This window comes from Lytechinus variegatus, chromosome 10 (genome assembly GCF_018143015.1).
Source record: "Lytechinus variegatus isolate NC3 chromosome 10, Lvar_3.0, whole genome shotgun sequence".
In the NCBI taxonomy this organism is placed as follows: Eukaryota; Metazoa; Echinodermata; class Echinoidea; order Temnopleuroida; family Toxopneustidae; genus Lytechinus; species Lytechinus variegatus.
This window is the reverse complement of record NC_054749.1, coordinates 33,987,583-34,007,296: the sequence shown is the minus strand read 5'-3', so window position 1 is coordinate 34,007,296 and position 19,714 is coordinate 33,987,583. Positions and strand designations below refer to the sequence as shown.

At 36.1% G+C, this 19,714-nt stretch overlaps 1 protein-coding gene across 1 annotated transcript; it reads right to left on the bottom strand.

The window, feature by feature from the left end:
- Nucleotides 1-15,362: 15,362 nt before the first annotated feature.
- On the bottom strand, nucleotides 15,363-18,816 carry LOC121423066. Its single transcript, XM_041618341.1, has 4 exons — nucleotides 18,714-18,816; nucleotides 16,910-17,043; nucleotides 16,166-16,284; nucleotides 15,363-15,598 (listed from the first exon to the last, which is right to left on the bottom strand). The coding sequence occupies exons 1-3, from the start codon at nucleotides 18,797-18,799 to the stop codon at nucleotides 16,166-16,168; spliced, it is 339 nt and encodes a 112-aa protein (XP_041474275.1). The 5' UTR covers nucleotides 18,800-18,816; the 3' UTR covers nucleotides 15,363-15,598.
- Nucleotides 18,817-19,714: the final 898 nt, after the last annotated feature.

The following is a 19,714-nucleotide window of genomic DNA, read 5'->3' as shown; positions in this document are numbered from 1 at the left end:
TGAATAGCGACCTTCGGGTTCATAACGTTATCCCATTGTTTGATAAGAAAATACCTCCATTTTATGTTGAAATAATTCGAGCTTGGAGTCTGATTGATAAAGAAATATTATTCAGAAAAGAACATGAGGTTGAAAATATTTTATGGTTCAATCATTATATTGTATTTAATAAATCACCACTATTTTTCAAGGAATGGTACAATAGCGGAATATTATACTTGGAAGACATTTTGAATGTTGATGGAGGCTTTAAAGATGTATCCGAAATTTCATCGATGTTGAAATTTAAGAATAGTAAAAGATCTGTCATTTTTTATTATTCAAAATTGAAGCAAGCTATACCAAAAATTTGGCTCTCAAAATATTTTATTAAGAAGCTACAAAGATCTGCGCATCTTGATATACCCAGACTAAAAATAGGTAGCTCAGTAAAATGTCTGGACCATGTACCTTTAAGATACTTTTACATTTATATTAAACGTCTTGAAGGGTCAAATTCACGTTGTTGTTTATTTTGGGAAAATATTTTGAAAATTTGTATAAGAATATTTGTTTCGAGAGAAACTTGTTAACAGTAAAAGAAAACAAACTTAGATAATTTAATTTCAAAATACTGTGTAATATATTGCCTGTGAAAAGAAATTTATGTAAATGGCGCATAAGCGAAGATGCTTATTGTAATAGTTGCCATGTAGAAGAAGACATAACACATGCTTTGATCACTTGTAAATTAAATCAAAATTTTTGGTCTTATATAATTTGGTTGATTAAAAAAGCCTCCAATAAACACGTTGTTATCGATGTCGATCTTTTGATAAAAAATAACAAGCACAAAGAACTAGATGGTATCATCAATATAGCTTTTTGGACTGTGTATAAATCAATTTTGCTACGCAATTACAGGAAAGTAGACAATAGACCATCAAATCTAAAGTTTTTATTTAAATCAGAATTGCAGAGGAGACTAGAAATGAACAAAAACTGTACTGGTAAATCTCTGTATCGTCTTCCGTATATATTTGATTATGTTTAATGTATTTTGATGTAAATGTGAAATGTATATACAGATGATTAAATAAATGCTATTGAACGAAACAAATTTTATAAAGTAAATAATTATGCTATTATTCTTGGCGAGATCGATTGCTACGTAATTTCCCAATTGGTTGATATGAGAGCCTTTGGGTCAACTGATCAGCAGTTGTTCATATTTCCTTCCCTGGCAATTTTGATGTGAGCAGCACTCTCTATTTAATCTTCCATCTGTGTTGTTGTTTTTCTTGCTTCGTGAATTTTTTACTGAAATAGCATCTATTGACATAACGGTGCCCGGTAAAAATGACACAGGTAAAATGGCAGAAGTAAAAATGGCAGAGGTAATAATAGCAGAGGTAAAATGGCAGAAGTAAAAATGGCAGAGGTAAAAATGGCAGAGGTAAAAATGGCAGAGGTAAAAACGGCAGAGGTAAAAAGAGCAGAGGCATAAATGACAAGAAGTAAAAAGGGAAGATGTGATAATGGCAGGGGAAAAGGTGGCCGAGGTACACTATTGGAAAAAGTAGATTCTACTGAAGAAAAATATAAAAAACAGGTTTCCCCGAAAAAAATTTTGATTTTGTAAATCATAATAACAGGAGGATTTCCACAATTTTTCTACACTTTTACAGGACAGATGTTAAAAAAGGGAAAACAGTTTCATTACAATAAATCTGGAAGGGTACACGCACAAAATACCAATTTTCTGTAATTTTACACACATGCATGTAAGATTACACAGTGCAAAAAGATTACAGGTGTTCTCCGGACACTGTTGCAGGAATTTTTCAATTTTAAGTTTAAATTTTCTAACAGTGTAAAATATGGCGGAGTTGAAAATGGCAAAGGTAAAGATGGCACAGGAAAAATGAAAAAAATAGGGGGTGCAAGGTTTGTTAAAAAGCCGAGGAAAAAGTTTTCACTCCAAAATCAAAGGGGATTTGGTGAAGGGGGAAAATGACACACACAAAAAAAAATCAAATAAATGGAGTCATTTTGGGTCAGAAAAAGAATTACAACAAAATAATAACAGATAACAAACAATGTTTTTTTCTTCTGTTTGAAAAACAACAGATTTTTGTTTCAAATCTCTACATTTTAGAATACCAAGCTAATTACCAAGAGGGTGCTGCTTATGGTGTACAAAATACCCAGCAGCACTTCCGCTTCCAAGGGTTATGATCATCAAGCCGTTTATATCATATTGGATGCAGTGGTAAAGGTTCAGGGTCTTCTATTATGCAAAGAATCTGAACCAGACGGTCCTCCTCGATCGACCCCAAATTGGTTTACCAGTCAAAAAAAGATTATTATTGATTTTCATTATCAGTTACATATTCAGTGCCAAGCCTGGGAACGCATGCTTATTGTTATTCATAAAGAATAGAACAGACGACATTACAAATAAGGACAATATTTAACCACAATCATTCGTGACGTCAATTTCAACGTCTAAGCTTTCCCAGTTATGTTCTCTATGTTTTTCCCACCCCTAACCCTCTCTGTCTCTCCACCTCTCTTATGTCTACTCTTCCTCCTTCATGAATCAGTAAACCTGGCAAAGCTTTAGATATAAAAAAAAGCAGCCAGACAAAAAAGGAATGTTATAAAATGATGAATGAGAATAGTGCAGTTTCATTTTGCTCCTGATAAATTGAATGAAAAAAAATATCTGCTTCTTTTTAAAAAGCGTTCACGGTATTCACGGTACACCTCCAACGAATTCGTAGTTGATAGGCCGATGAAGACAATGATTTGATGACATGCCTAACCGTGACATGCACTTCTAATTTAATATATGTATATGCGGGGTCTTTTTAAGACTGGCCATATTTTACATAGAGTTGTCATTTTTACCTCTTTCATTATAACCCCTGGCATTTTTACCTCTGCCATTGTAACCCCTGCCATTTTTACACCGAGCCGAAGTAACATTCATCATAGAATATGGTTATGTTATTTTATTTCAACCAATATTTTAAAACTTTAAAACTTAATGTTCCATGAAAAAGAAAATCATTTATGAAAGAACGTCATTTATCATTAATTATGTTTTTAAAAAAAAATTTAAAATAACATTACACTTCTGATTTTCGAAAATCCGATTGTTTTAATGATTTGTTTCTGTTAGAATTTTCTAATTTTATTTTAAAACTTGTATATACTATACACCATATAATGTATGGTTTGAATATTCGAATGTAGATGGGACCAAAAAGCGCCCGTATCAAGTTCGGTTACAACTTTTTGGTCCAATTTATACATACAGTACTTCCAACAAAAAGCGAAACCGATTTTTAGCGATGATTTATCATAACTTTATCATAAATACAATAGACAAATTAATGACCTACCAATGTAAAGCTTAGAATCTCTTCTTTCATCTGATATTACTTACTTATTCACGCATGAGTGACCAAAGCCTTTTTGAAGAAAGGATGCCAAAAACTCATTTGGCGGGGGTATCTGAATTTCCAAAAAAAATCACATGCCTAAAAGTTTCATATCTGCTCTTTTATTTGATTCATTAATCCCAGAAAATGGTCAAGAAGTAAAAAGAGTATTTCCATAATTTCATTAAATACATGTGTTTTCACCGGTTTCCCACAGAATTAAGCTATCGCACGGTTAACAGAAGACTAAATGCATGACTGATCGTCAACAAAACGGAGTGTCTAGCCTGGAAAACCTCTTCATTTTATGAAATTATTTATATTCGAGCCTTATTTCAAGTAACCAGAACTTTGTTATTTCTTGAACATTTTCTGTAATTGAGGTATCAAATTAAGGAGCAGATAATGGAATGTGGTTTTCCTTTTGAAACCCAGATACAGCCCGCCAAGTGACTCTTTGGTATCCCCTCTTCAAATTATCTTTGCTCAATCATGCGTAAATGCGAAAAAATAATCTTAGTAATTACAGATGAAAGAGGAGATTCTAAGCTTTAAAATGGAAGGTTATTTGTCTATTTTGTTTAGGATTAAGATATGATAAATCATCGCTAAATATCGTTTTTTCTTGGACGCACTGTATATATTATTTCATTTTTATAGATTTGACAAGGACCAACTTGACTGAACCATAATTATAGTATTAAACAATGCTAATTCCCAAAACGGAGGCAGGGATGCATTGATTAAAGATCAATTTAGAGATCATATTTGTTCAGGGAGGCATTATTCGTTGTGTCACTTGAAAATGAGGAGAAAATTAGAATATTTCATATAATATAATACAAAAGAAATAGTGAGTGGATGACGTCATAGTCTCCTCTTTTGCATACCAGCCAGGATGTGCATAATATATAACTGATTTGTGATATTAAGCGAAAATCTCAAATGTCATAACTTTCTTATTTTACATCCGATTTTTATGAAATTTTCAGCGTTATGCTTGTTGGATTTTTCTCTTTTTATTCAATTCAACTTTTTTAGGGTGAACTTGTCCTTTAATGGTATCAACACGACGCCACCCAACGGGAAAATTGGGGAATCCCCGTTCATATTTTTCAACCTTATATTTCTATATAGCATGGAAATATATAGGAGCTGAGTATTAAGGCATTTCAATCGACTTCAAACCTGGAATTTGATCATGCAAATAATGCTGATGGCTCCGCATGATATAGGATTACAGATATAAAATCTAATCTCAAAAACAAACAATTTGATATCAGAAAGATCAAGTTAGAGATCATATTGTGAAACGTTCTGCCCATCCCGTATTTGGAGAATTGAGTTTGTATAAAGAAAAAAATACGCATGGGGATTTAGATAACATTCCTAGTATAAAATGTACCAAAAAAATGAACTACACCCACTTTGAGATAGTTCAGTTCTCATCATCATATAGCAGAGTATAATGTAGTAATGAACAGGGATTCGTTCAAATTACTTTTATTGGCCATTTTCATAAATATTGTAAGTTACAGTTTTAAAAAATATTATAGTAATGGGTCTTTTCTTTTTTTAAAAAAAAGAGAAATAGCATTTTCATTTAGTTGTGAAATAGAAACTTCCAATGGTCTGACAGTCTCATCATGCGTATAGAGTGAAAAGAGTATGGCCCGGAGTATGACCCGCGTCCCCCGACTTAATTCGATTCAAATTCGCGAAATGCGGTTGTACAATGATCACATTGAGGTTTCGTAGATTAAAGTGATTAATTAACATTGGTTTGACAAAAAATTGCGTTCGAAGATAATTATTTAGTGCTTCAAAAATTGAAATATAAAGTGACCGGAAACACCATCTTAATTTCATCCAATACACTTATGGGTACTATTTAGGCGTCTATAAGACACCTATTTACAAAATCGGGGTTTGCCTTGTAGTTTTAGCTTTTCATTCTCAATAATGGTTGTTTTCAGGGTTTATTAGTTCTAATACATGCACTTGTACACATGTTTCATCTTGGTTTGAGAATTTTTTTAAATCGGCTGCTCACAAAGTTAAACAATACATTTAACTACATGTATTAAAATATCTGTGTACATTGTTCGTGAGGCATGTTTCGTTATTCCTGACACATCGACACACCAGCAGAATAGGACATTGAACTGCACACTGATAAAAAAAACATGACGCTTTCATGACCATGCTGATGAAGACTTGGAATGATACTGCCATGTCAAATCATGGACCTAATAGGTCCATGGTCAAATAAACAAATTTTAAGTTTTAAAGAAAGTGATGACGATCCCGATTTTGATCAAATTTCAGTTGAGAAATAACATAGGATGTACTCACTTTTGTAAGCATCACTGTGGGTAATTATTATGATTGAGCCTCTACTCACTATCAAACAATACCCAAATGCCCAACTACAGCTCATATGTTTTAACATTATGTCTTTCTATAATAGGAGAATTAACTTATAAAATAACTATATTGTAAGATTAGTATAGCATTTTTATCAATTTCTAACGTGAACTTTGATACTGTAAATGATATTAACGAGGCAGGCAATCAGCATACATTCAAGACCGACATAACAATGCTATCTCGTCGTCGCGTCAATGCTTCCGTATAATGTTCCATTATATTATTCATTAGAAAAGTTGTTGGATGATTGAAAATCATCTTGCATAACTATGTCTCATCATCATTTTTATTGTAGAGGTGAGAGGTGAAAGCCGACTCCAAAATATTATAACTACAAGGTTTTTCAGCCGTCAGAATTAAGCACCATTCTCGGTAACTTATAGAATTAACCATTTGGAGAGCACTTACACTTTACAAAATTAGTAACTGGAATTTTGAAAACTTTTGAGATCATTATCCTGAGAGCTCGGCCCACTATGCTGGAGAGCAAAATATGAATTTGATCGGGCACTCGATAACACGATTATCGTATATGGAATCGCGATCATCGTATACGGTGTGCGATTTTATTTCAAGAGTTCAAGCGGTTTTAAACATTTGAATCGTAGGATTGTAGCTCTTGAACACATCGTAGGTATGGTAGGACATCGTACGATATCTGTATATACGATCAGCGTAATGGGTAAGGGTATCTAAAGCCCCTTTCACAATTGACGTACGACCATTTGCGACCTTTTGGTCGTACGACAGGCTGCAACAGGCATCAATCGCCCGTCATCTCAGAAGATTGCACAGAGGCTTTCACAGTTGCAACAGATGTCGTACAACAAAAACAACCAGTAAAACCCGTTGCACGAGTAAGTCGCTTATGATCCTATTGTGGTGCGAGTGTTGCACGAGGGATTGCGAGGGGAACATGCGAATGAAACGGTAGTGCAATGATGTAAGCTGTTGCGATCGGTCTTGCAACAGTCTTTTGCCAATATATTATCGCACCCAGTCGCAAGACAGGTCTCTGTACATGTAGGTCGCTAGCACATGTGCAAGTGTTGTACGACCGCCAGTCGAGTAAATGAGACTACTTAGTTGTGCCACCTCTCGCACCAAGTCGTGCAACGTTGAACAACACTCGCACGGTGATCGCCCGACCGATGGTACGACCCCGCCTACGGCCTGATGCGAGTGAATCGATCGTATTTGATCGCGTTCGGATTTTGAACATGTTCAAAGTTCAGATGTGACCAGTCACGACCACTTCGAGTTCGTGCGATCGTCAACAACGACTGCGAGTGCTCGCAAGACACCAAGAGATTGATCGTGCAACAACAAGAAAAAACTGTTGCAGGCGGTCGTAAACTGGTCGGACGTCAATTGTGAAAGGGGTTGAACGGTCGCATACATGCGAATGCAACGGTAGTGGAATGTTGTAAACCGTAATTTCGATCGGTCTTGCAACAGTCTTATATTATCGCACCCAGTCGCAAGACTGGTCTCTGTGGGTATGTAGCACATGTGCAAGTGTTGTACGACCTGCAGTCGACTAAATGCGACTATACGTATTTGTGCCATCTCTCGCACCAAGTCGTACAACGTTGAACAACACTCACACGATGATCGCCCGACCGATGGTACGACCTGATGCGAGTAAATCAATCGTGTTTGATCGCGTTTGGATTTTGAACATGTTCAAATTCAGATGCGACCAGCCACGACCACCTCGAATTCGTGCGTTCTTCTACAACGACTGCGAGTGCTCGCAAGACACCAATAGATCGATCGTGCAACAACAAGAAAAAGCTGTTGCAGGCGGTCGTATAAACAGGTCGTACGTCAATTGTGAAAGGGGCTTTAAACATCGTATGATCAGCGTATGATCAGCTCATGACGTTATGAAAATACCATGATCAGCGGTGATCTCCGCATCATATATAGCAAATGTAAACGAGGCAATTATTTTCTTGCCCCACCCCCATCTGTCCCGATAAACCGATTATGTATTTGTTCAATGACAATTACAATACATGGAATCATTATTGAATGCGTGTTTGAAGAAACATAATATTATTCTCACCATGGCAACAGAAAACGGGGAATCCCCAATCATTATGTTTCAACATATAGGATTTGATAGATATTCAAGGCGCTCCTATAACCCGGCTAAGCTAGTCTACCGATTCTGGTGCGCACAGCTTTTTGAGGAATTACTTCCTGCCGGTACCCATTTACCTCACCTGGGTCGAGTGCAGCACAGAGTGGATAAATTTGTTGCTGAAGGAAAACGCCATGGCTAGGATTCAAACCCACGCTCCTGTGTTTGAAAGGCGAGAGTCAGAACGCACCCATCTATACTAGATAGATGGATGGATGGATGGATGATAGATAGATAGATTAGATAGAAAATAGATAGATAGAGAGAGAGAGAGAGAGAGAGAAAGAGAGAGAGGGGGGATAGATAGATAGATAGACAGATAGATAGATAGATAAACAGATAGATAGATAGATAGATAGATAGATAAACAGATATATAGATAGATAGATAGATTGTATTTATTTATTTAAAACTTACATTCAGTCATAACAGACTGCTTTTCAGCAAGTCCATGAACATTAAAAAACATGTAAAAGAGAGACAATACGAAAATATTTGAAATATTACAGTAACACATAATATAAGACATACATAATTAAAATGAAAAACAATAAGTAAAACTACATAAAACCGCAGTGCGAAGAGAAATCGTAAAAATTCTCTAGTGCGTTCCAGAAAAACGAAACCGAGATTAAACGATGATTTATCACAACTTAATCACAAGTATAGTAGACAAATGACCTACCAAAAATGTAAAACTTAGAATCCCCTCTTTCAACTCATATTACTAAGATTATGTGTCATTCACGCTTGAGTGGCAAAAACAATCCGAAGAAAGGTTGCGAAAAACTCATTTGGCGGGGGTATCTGATACCTATCTATATATAAACCCCTCAAAAAAGTTTGGAAATCTATGTTTGGCCTTTAATTTCTCGAAATTTCAAATTTTACACAATGCATGTTTTGCATCATTCAAAAGATCATTTAATTCTCTTTAAAATGATACCACGCTTGTTATGGTCATGGCATCAGGAAAAGAGCAGGATTCAAAAGTGGTGGATGATGTCTGAATTGAAAAGCTGCAAAATGACCAAAAAGCGTTTGGAATCTCCGGGGAAATCTGAGTTTGACCAGTAATTTCTCCTAACTCCCAATTTTACACAATGCATATTTGATATCATTCAAAAGATCATTTAATTCTCTTTAAAATGATACCATACTTGTTATGATCATGCCATCACAAAAAGAGCATGACCTAAAAGTGTAGGATGATGTCTGAATTGAAAAGCTGCAAAACGAGCAGAAATAGCCATGATGGGTCAATACAGAACATGATTCTTTTGTCTGTGTCAAAAGAGATGAAAATCCATTCAAATCAAGGCAAGCCCCTACTTCTGTAGTGTGGTACTGTGAGTCGTGGTTTTAAATACCCATACATGTTTGTTTGTTTGTTTATTTGTTATGTTTTTACTTGTGCAGAGGTGTGTTTGATTCCATGTTAATGGTGATGTTAAGGTGCATGAAAATATTTAACAGAAACTGCTGAGAAACTCACTCATCACCACTGAAAAAAGAACAGTAACTTTTAATATTCTGTCATTTTGCAACTTTTGAATTTTGACCTTGCCCCACATTTCAAGGCACTGCACCTCCATGTAAACCATAATCATATCCTGTAGGGTATCATTTTAAAGAGAATTAAATGATCTATTCATTGATATTAGTTACACATTGATATTTACTAAAACCGATGAATTATCGATCAAAGTAAAAGAAAAACGCTGAGAAACTCACTCATCACCACGAAGAAAAGAACAGTGACTTTCAATATTGTGTCATTTTGCAGCTTTTGAATTTTGAATTGTCTCACCATGGCAACAATAAACGGGGAATCCCCGTTTATATGTTTCAACATGGGAATATACTTCACTATCAGTCCAAGCATGGAGCTATTATTGAGACATGGTAGACGGGTTTATTGCCATTTCGTCCACTGCCATTTTGTCCACTACCCACATGGTCTAATATCATTTCGTCTACCATCAGTTGGTCCACTATCCACATGGTCCAATTACCATTTCGTCCAATCACCAATTCGTCTAATAGCCATTTCGTCTAATAGCCATTTCGTCTATTATCATTTGGTCTAATAGCCATTTGGTCTAATGGTATTTTTTGCCAATTGGTCCAATAGCCACTTTGTCCACTATCATTACGTCTATTCCCATTTGGTCTAATAGCCAAATGGTCTAAAGGCAAATGGTCTAATAACCACTTGGTCTACTTTCATTTCGTCCATGTTCCATTTGGTCTAACTGCATTTGGTCTACTATCACTTGGTCTAAACTCATTTCGGCTAACAATCATTTGGTCTAATTGCCATTTGGTCTAATAGCCAATATGTCCAATTGCCATTTTGGCTAATCACCATTTCGTCTAATATTCATTTCGTCTAATACGCATACTGGTCTACTATGCTGCACTAGCGCCCTCTACGACCCGAGTCGACTCTATTCGCGATTGTGGGCCTAATTAATTACTAATTCTCTTCAACTTCTTGATTTATTTTATCACTGTTGACTAGTGTTGTTCGTCTTTGATTACTTGCATTGTGGAAGTGTTTTCCACCCAAAGGGGGAAGCAATGTGTGTCTTATCGAGGTTATACATACACGATACGGGCGAGGAAAAACGGAATGGTATACTGGCGATGGCGAAAGGGGGCGCCAAAAAGGGGAAGGAAAGAGAGGAAAAGAAAAGGGAGAGAAAAAAAAGATTGAAAGAAGAAGAGAAAGAGAAAAAAATGGGGAAGAAAGAGAGAAGGAAAAAAAGGAAGAGGGAAGAGGGAGAAAGAAAAGGAAAAAAGGAAAGGGAAACATCTCATGCTTCGCGTTCGCATTAATAATTTATTGAGATATGTATCCTGTACATAATAACAAAAGAAAAATGATTAAAATCTCCCATTTTTGAGATCTGAAAATAGGGAAACAGCTTCAGCTCTTGCTGCGCGCTCACATTTTTATTTATGATACATCCATCTCTTCTTGAATTCCTTCAAACAATCCTTAATCTGTTACTTCTTTATGTCAATTAACCAACATTTTCGGCAATAATTGCAGTAATTGTTCATTTTAAGATAATTATGTATCCTGTATTACAGGGAGTGTTCAAAGTGTCCTGAAATATCAATTTTTTTTAACTCGCCGTGCACATGTTTTTATATTCATTTCTAAACTGGATAGTGACGTGGATTGTCAATGTCTAATTCCTTCAGCTTTTTCTCGTCTCATTCCCCGTTTTCTTTTCCCTCCTTCCCTTTTTCTCTTTTTTTTCTCCCCCACCCTTTTCTCTTTTTTGGGGCCGTCAATAAGGAGGGGCGGACGCTTTGCCCTCCTCGAAATGCCTATGTATCCACTTTATGAATGCTTACAAACAGTCCTTAAAACGTCATTTTTCATGTCAGAATATCACAAATTTCGACCCGCGCTCGCATTGTTTATTTAGATGTGTATTATGTACAAATTTACAAAAAGTGATTAAAGTGCCCCGTTTTGAGGTCTGAATATAGGAAAATTTCAGCTCGCACTGTGATGTTGCATTTACAAAAGTAAAATATGTATCTTCAAGAATTCCTAAACGCAGTCCTTAAAACGCCCCTGTTTCATGTCAGTATATGGAAAATTCTCAGCTCGCGCTGCGCGCTTGCAATCCTCGCATTAGTTATTAATCTAGAGAAATGTTCAGGATTTCAAACAGCGTCAAGACTTACGATTTTATGTGTAAAATAATAGTGGGCCTACATGAAATAAAATGTTTATAAAAAAAAAAGATCAGCTCGCGCAAGCAAAAAAAAAAAAAAAAACACGGAAAAAACCCTCTTCGATCCGCAGACAGGGGAATATATAAATGAATGAACATTTTTCGAGCAACAGCCCCCCCCCCCTGCCCCCATTAGCAAAAGCTAGATCCGCAAAAGGGATGTGTTATAATTATACCCGGCAGGCCTATATACTCGCGACCAAAAATCTACTCTAGTGATTTCAATACCCCCCCCTTTCTGTAAACTCCTGGATCCGCGCCTACGTAGTAGTAATTATTTTAATTATGTATATTATTTCTATTATGATTATCCTTATTATTATCATTTTTGTTAATATTAGTAATATGATCATCACAATTATTATTAGTAGTAGTATTATTGTGAATTTTATTATTATTATTATTATTATTTTTTATTAGTATCATTATGATGATTATCATTCTTATTATTATATCCATTAATTGCTACAGCATGAGTATATCACAAACATTATACTCATCGTTATTGTCAATACTACTAGGCCTACATTTATTTCAGGCGCAGGCGGGCTAGCTTCTAGCGACGGGAAACGAACAAAAAGGGAGAGGATAGTACAGGGAAAGAAGAAAGGACAGATCGGGAAGAGCTCTTTTTTTGGGGGGTGGGGGGTATATTGATCAATAATATTTCTTTAAAAGGCTATATTGTCTTTCATCTGTTTATCGTATTTTGATATCGGAATACAATATTCTCCTTTCTTTTTTAAAATAAAAATTGAGCGACAAATTAAATTAAAAGGACCCTTTTCCATTTTCCCCATCTTAGTTCCCCCTTTTATATGTGTGTATGTGCGTGTGTGTGTGCGTTTTAGGGGGGGGGGTGGGGTGCCTGAATTGCTGTACCCACTGAATCGACCCTTGCGATAGTAGTTATCATCATAGTTTTTAGGGTTTTTTTAAAACTAATATCATCAATGATTTCAAGGTATTAAAGTCATTTCGCTCCCCTCCTCGGATAACGCAAATTATTTGTATTAGACGAAATGGCTATTGGACCGAATGGCTATTAGACTAAATGGCTATTGGACGATTTGGGAATTGGACGAAATGGTTAGTAGACGATTTGGTTGGTAGACGAACTGATTATTGGACCTAATGGTTGATGGACGAAATGACTATTAGACGAAATGGCAATTGGACGAGTTGATAAGTAGACGATGTGGATATTGGACCAACTGAAATTAGCCGACATGGCTATTGGACCAAATGAACGGTGGACGAACTGGTTAATGGACGATTTGGCATTAGACCAAATGGATTTAGACGAAATGGTTGGTAGACGAAATGGTTGTAGACGAATTGGCTATAGACTAACTGGCTATTAGACTAAATGGCTATTAGACGAAATGGTGATTGGACGAAATGGGTGGTAGACGAAATGTTGATGGACGAAATGGCATTAGACGAAATGAATGTAGACCATGTGGTGAGTGGACGGGATGGCAGTAGACGAATTGGCAATTTACCGGTAGACGCATGGATGGAGGACAACAGAGAATCAATTTAACACCGCTTTCCCACTGTTCTGCGATCCGTTACGATCGGCCTTTGTGATTGCTAAAATGTTTTGAGCCGTCCAAAAACAATTACCACGAAGGAATTGTCTCAAGATCTGATAAGATCTCTTACGATCACTGCGACTTTAATAGGCGTACAGCCGTTTCAATCGTGGCGCAAATCGTGACAGTGGGGACTACATTCATCCACTGTACATTAGTCCAAAGTTATAACTGATTGTAGTAATACAGTATGTGTGTCTAGAATGTCAAGCATCTTGGTTTTCTGGTACAGCAGCTGGAGGGGCTATTCCAGGATTCAAATCATGTTCAATGAAAAAAAAAGACTTATAATAATCTCTCAGCACTACGTCATGCTCCATGATTGTAGTCAGCAAAATGTTGGTTATAGGTAAAATGTCGATTTACATAGAGAAGAAGGTATTAACATTGTGTATAGCTATTATCCATCTGGACTCTCCATGCAAAAGGGGCTAAGTCACCTAAAATATGTAAACATTCATGTAAAATAAAAGATGTCTGCGGGATTTTTTTAACGGTCATTTTTATTATCTATCCTGATGACTCTTACGTGGTAGAAAACTTTCCTGAATAGAAACATTGATTAATGAAAAATTGGCAGAAGTCACGTCCCTTTTGCATGGAGAAAGTAAATCATTTGTACGTTTTTAATCAACTTCTTTAAACTTTTGGGAGTTGGACTTAGTAAGTTTGATTCACAATGAGGAATGTCTATTAAAACATGCGAAAAATACCACATGGGGAAATAATTGATTTAGTCCCTTATGCATGTTAGCTCTTCATTGGGTTGAATTGAATTGAATTGAAAAATTCATACACTCTATCATGTACTAAGCTGCACTTTAACCTCATTTATGAACTTTGATTCCAATAGCAGACTTGCAACTGTTGTAACTTTGATATGATGACAACTGGCATGGTAACAGGGCTCAGCAGCCAATCAGAATCAAGGTTTCCATGGTAGTTGTCATAATGGCAAAGTTGCAACAGTTGCAAGTCCTTTATGAAACGGACCCCAGGATGATTTGTCGAAAAGAGGCAGTGGTGGCGCCAGAGTATTTCAATATGATCAAGAAGTCCAGATGCTGGCCCTTTGGTTTTTTTTCTCTCCACACACGCTCTTCACCCACCTCGTTATGAATATGATATACTTCTCTTTCTTGTCCTCTTTCCCTTTTTTCGCTCTTTCCCCTTAAAAAACTAAATCAGAAATATTTTCTTTACATATTCAAAGTACTATATCTGCCAAATAGGAGTATATATTCTGGAATTTTGCATGCCATCAAAAGCATTCCTCTTTCTATATGTTCCATCAGAAATTGAAAGGAGCAACTGGCAAAAGTTATATCTTCTTGTACCGTATACATCTTCCTGTTAAATTGGGGATAGTTAGGAGCATAGAAATTAGAAAGCTATAATGATATTCGTAAATTTGCTATAGTTGTCGCTGCCCGAAGTCTTCTCAATAAAAGGAAACAATGTGGCCCAAGAAGAAGAAAGAAAGCAAATCAGTTCTTTCTAATTGCCGAAGCGACTCCCTTGGAAAATGTAAAATCATTAATGCCCTAATTGAGTCCTAATGTAATTTTGATGATGATATACACACACACACATACCCACACCCACCCACACACACACACAGGAAAACGCAAATACAATCATAGCATGATTATTGTCTCCCCCTCCCCATTCTCTCTCTCTAGCTCCCCCTCTCTACATCTCTCTCTTTCTCTTCAGCATTTCATCATTGTTCATGGTTCTTTATCAGTGTTTATCTAGCTATTTTGTCAGTATCTTTTTTTTCTTGATGCCAATGAATTTTCTACTGTGGTTGTAAGCCATGTAAGCATCATAAATTTAATTCGCTGAAAATTTTTTGTCACATATAATAACTGACAAAATGCTTCATGTTACACTTGTATACTCCCCAAAAAATGTCCTGGAAGTTCATAATTTCATACAGCAAATAGATTCAAAACTCACTACAAACACTGAAAAAGACACTGAATTTAACCTCAAGAAATGTGTGTGATTATTTATTCATAGTCAATAAATACTTTGTTAATCTGTCTGTCTGCCCGGTCGGAGCCATGTACTTGCAATGGTTATGCAATGTGTATAAAAACAGTAGCTCTCATTTGGATGGTGCATCTTCCGTACAATGACCAGTAATAATGATTAAGTAGGAATATGACATCATATGATTCTATTGTGACGAAATATCAACCTGAAGATAGACGGTGGTGATGTGAATATCTGCGGAAAGATAATACAAACAGTTACACAAGAAAAACAAAATACAAAAAAAACTCGAAAAGGAAAATGTGTACGATCATTATTGAATACATTAATTTTCCGAGGCTTATGTTTTTGCTGTTTTTAATATTTTTGCTGTTTTTCCAAATAAGGAAAGCACCCCACACAAAAACCTACGTACCATATTTACCTCACAACTTTGCTTAAAATTTTAATTTGCTATAGAAATGCTGTGTCCCACCAGCAATGTTATATACGGGAAATAAGATTCGATAGGACAGCCTACTTAATAGAGGCAAGAATGTTAAGATGTCGTTCTTTATTTTGTGTTTACCGAAATTTTCATGACAATACTGAATTATCATTGTTTGTCTAAATCAGATATTTCCATGAATCTTGCTCTTGCTATATAGTAAATTTGAAATTAAAGCTGGTGTCAATAATTTTCATTCGGCTGGCTGGCCTGGTTTCGGATCTTTGAATTGAGATCTCAATCTCATGGTCATGAATGATGTGCCGATGAAAAGGGTCGTTGCGATTAAGAAGAATAGATGGATCGAGTCTTACCTAGATGGCGTCGGCGATGTTTCCGAGTCCATTTGCTCTGCAGTTGAGGTACCTCCTCTGGTCCTTCTTCCTGAAGCGACGATCACAGATACAGCTCTCTCCATGAAGACCGGAACAGACTGTACCAACAAATATTTTGAGGAAGATTTGAGAGTAAAATGAGCTAAAATATTATATATCTACTCTTAGAGAATTGTGTCACAATTGGCTTCCCATACTTAAACCACAACTTCAAACCTAAGTTTAATTTAAACTCGACTTTAGAGTACGGGCCTATGTAATTTATATGCTGGGGACAAGAACTGTAGTTGGAAGATGTGACATTGGATACATTTTGTGCAGTTTTTGAAGGACGAAAGATTATTGATTTTGATTACATATATGACTTCATTTACTCAACGTATCCCCCTCACAAGTAAAGATTGGGACCGTACTGTTCAGAACTCTTAAAGTCAAACCAAAGCTAACCAATGTCGTCAACATGTTTAATCCAACACCTTGTTTAACTTTATCCCATGCTTTTCTAACACAAAACCTATACTTTACGTGTACAATGTGTATAGACTGAGAGGACAAAAAGGAATATATACCAGCAGAGAATAATCATATACGATCATGACGATATGGAAGCAGAGCTGGAAACGCTGATTATTTTAATGGACGACGATAAATAAAAATAGAATATATCTGATTTAAAGAGAGAGAGAGGGGGGGGGGGGAAGGGGAGATGAAGGGATTGCTTACAGACGAATCGACCCCTCTTGACCATAGGCTCTGATCCGTAGACGATCTCCTCAAGGGTGTCGAACTCCTCGGGTGTGGCGACCACGGAGGCGACAAGGACCATAGCAGCGATAGCGAGGATGAAGGCCTTCATTCTGAAAAGTAAGAGGTAAAAATCAATAAATGAAACCGTTCTATATACACCGAGAAAGTCATAGATTGTTATTTTCTTAATGGGACTAACATCAGGTCAATGTTTGATCTGGGTGTAATTTTATCATTCTTCAACCTATACAGTGCGTATCAAAAAAAAGTTTACACTTTGAAAAAGCCCTGGGAATTAAAAAATATACAACATGTGGGTAATTTTTTCACATATAATCTTGGGTTTGGGTCTCATCTATCCAATGAAAGTAAAAGTTTTGACAGAATGTCACATTTGAGTGAGCACTGTCCATTTTTGTAAAGCTCGCAGAAAACTGTTTGCGCAGAAATGCTCGTTTTCACGCTGTGTCAAGGTGAAAGGGCGAAATCAAACTTACCCTGCGAAACATTTCTCATACATTTCCATTGCACTTTAAGTCAATTGAAATAAAACGGATACATTCAAGCATTTTGTAACATTTTTTCCACCCAAATTGAAATTTCAACACTTAGTAAGCACAACCTTTACCATTTTGTGCCAGCTGGATCTGAGGACGTAATTGAATCTGAACAAAAATTTATATCAGACATCTCCATCATTTTTTCACTAAGTTTTTATCATTTAAAGTGGTTTTATATTTCATTTTTCATTTAATACTTGTTTCTCCACACTTTTCCCAAGCTTGACAATGATTAACAAAATAAAAATCAAGCCTAAACCATTTCATGTAAATCACAGCTCAGTGTAAAGCAAATATCGTCACGATGGCCTCGGTGTGTCGGGGAGTGGGGTGGGGCTCAATGCACTCTTCGAAGTGTTTTGGGCAAGGAAACGGGTTAAAAAAGATAGAAGATATCTTGAAATCAATTTACTAGCTAAATTCCATGTGCTTTTCGTGATTTAGGTCTACTTTTATTCACATAACTATTTTAAAGTTCTGCGCAAATCATTTTTCACTAACATTTTAAAAGTAAGCGGTGCTCACTCAAGCAGAAATATTTTTCGACAGTTACGTCGTCATTTGCTTAAATGGATCGGTACCAATGTTAAAATGTGGAAAAATCTTCACAATATTACAAACATATAATTTTACAGGATTTTTTCTAAGTGTAAACTTTTTTTTGATACGCACTGTATATTGCCAACAGTGACACTGTATTGACAATAAACTCACATTCCATTCAGAGCTGTATGCAAAATTGTTTAGAGCTGTAAGAAAATGCTTTATCACAGTGGTTGCTATATAAGTTGGAAATAATGAATTTTTATATAACGATGGGTAGGATTTGAATATCCCAATAGCCGCCAATATATGTGGGATTAAGATTTTACTTGTCTTTTGTAGTTTGATTTTAAATAGTATTTTGCACAGCGTCACGGCGCATTCACCCTTTCTTTAAAATAGCTATCAACGTGGCACTTTTAAGATCTTGATTCCTTCCAGGTAAGTCACTTCACCTGGGTCGATAGAGGTAAACAAAGCTTGATGCCGTGAACGGTCACCCGACAAACTTCCTCAGTGTGATTCGAACCCATGGTTTACATAGTAAGAATGGTCAACGTAAAAGTCGAATTCAATATTTTCTTTCTGTACAGTTACATTTTTACTTCTTGTTTTCTTTTTTAAATAAATTTGTCTGAAACCAATTTCAAAATGTTGACAAATTTAACAATGCTTACCTGATTGCTTGATGATCTGACGATCTGAAGATAAAAGACGATGTAACTAGAGGAGTCGATTGCTTCGATGGTTGAGTCTGTTTCATGCTGGTCTAAGCTCTCCTATTTATACCATTTTGGCCCCCTTCCCTTAGCCGCGAGCAGATGGGCATCCTATTGCTCCTAAATCCCGGGTGGATCATTCAGTCATTAGCTGTGACCATGGACAAGCACGCCGAAGAATATATGCTTTGAAGTTTCTTTCAACTCAAATTAATAAAATGCCTAAAGTCTTCGGTGAACGCGAACGGAAACAGTTATAAAAAGCGATTTCTGTATTTTGTATGAACATGATATTATAGAGGATCATAATTTTACTAAAACAAGATGATGATAGAAGGCATCAATCTGACCTATATGGATTATGTTATTTATCCTGTCAATGCGATTGACAGAATTTAAAGATATCTTACTCTTTGTCACTAATTTTGTTTATACACTCTAAATTGCAGGGATTTAAAACATCGAGGATCATCGAATAGGCGGATTTAAAGTGAATCCTAAAACTTAATTTGAAATCTCAAGGAATCAATAGATTCTATTGTGAACCCCCCCCCCCTTTTTTTTTCTTTGCTTGTCAAATCTGCCGGGACCAACATTACCCCCATTTTATAGTGGAGCCTTTCTTATTATTGTCAAATTTACATCAGCAGCCCCTAAAAACAGCGTTCTCATGGCCGTGATTTAATCCCTCTCAAAATCCTATTACCAATAATGATTATTTAGAAAGTATTGATAAAGCATATGCTTTGATAATAATTCAAAACTATAATCGTAACAACAATAATGACAAAAATGACACAAGGGAAACATTAAAAAGGGGACCCTACTTTAAACGAGATTCAAAAGAACAAGGCAGAGAGCGCCTCGTGTTTTAACCTTAATCTGCAATACTCTACTCTCACCCCCCCCCCCCATCACTCATCCACAAGACTGCAAAGCCATTAATTTGATTATGCCAT

Coding starts and splice junctions, on each gene's coding strand:
- LOC121423066 (XM_041618341.1), bottom strand. CDS start 18,799: ATGAAACAGACTCAACCATCGAAGCAATCGACTCCTCTAGTTACATCG. Junction 17,044..18,713: donor TCAGATCATCAAGCAATCAG/GTAAGCATTGTT, acceptor CTTACTTTTCAG/AATGAAGGCCTTCATCCTCG. Junction 16,285..16,909: donor CAAGAGGGGTCGATTCGTCT/GTAAGCAATCCC, acceptor TTGTTGGTACAG/TCTGTTCCGGTCTTCATGGA.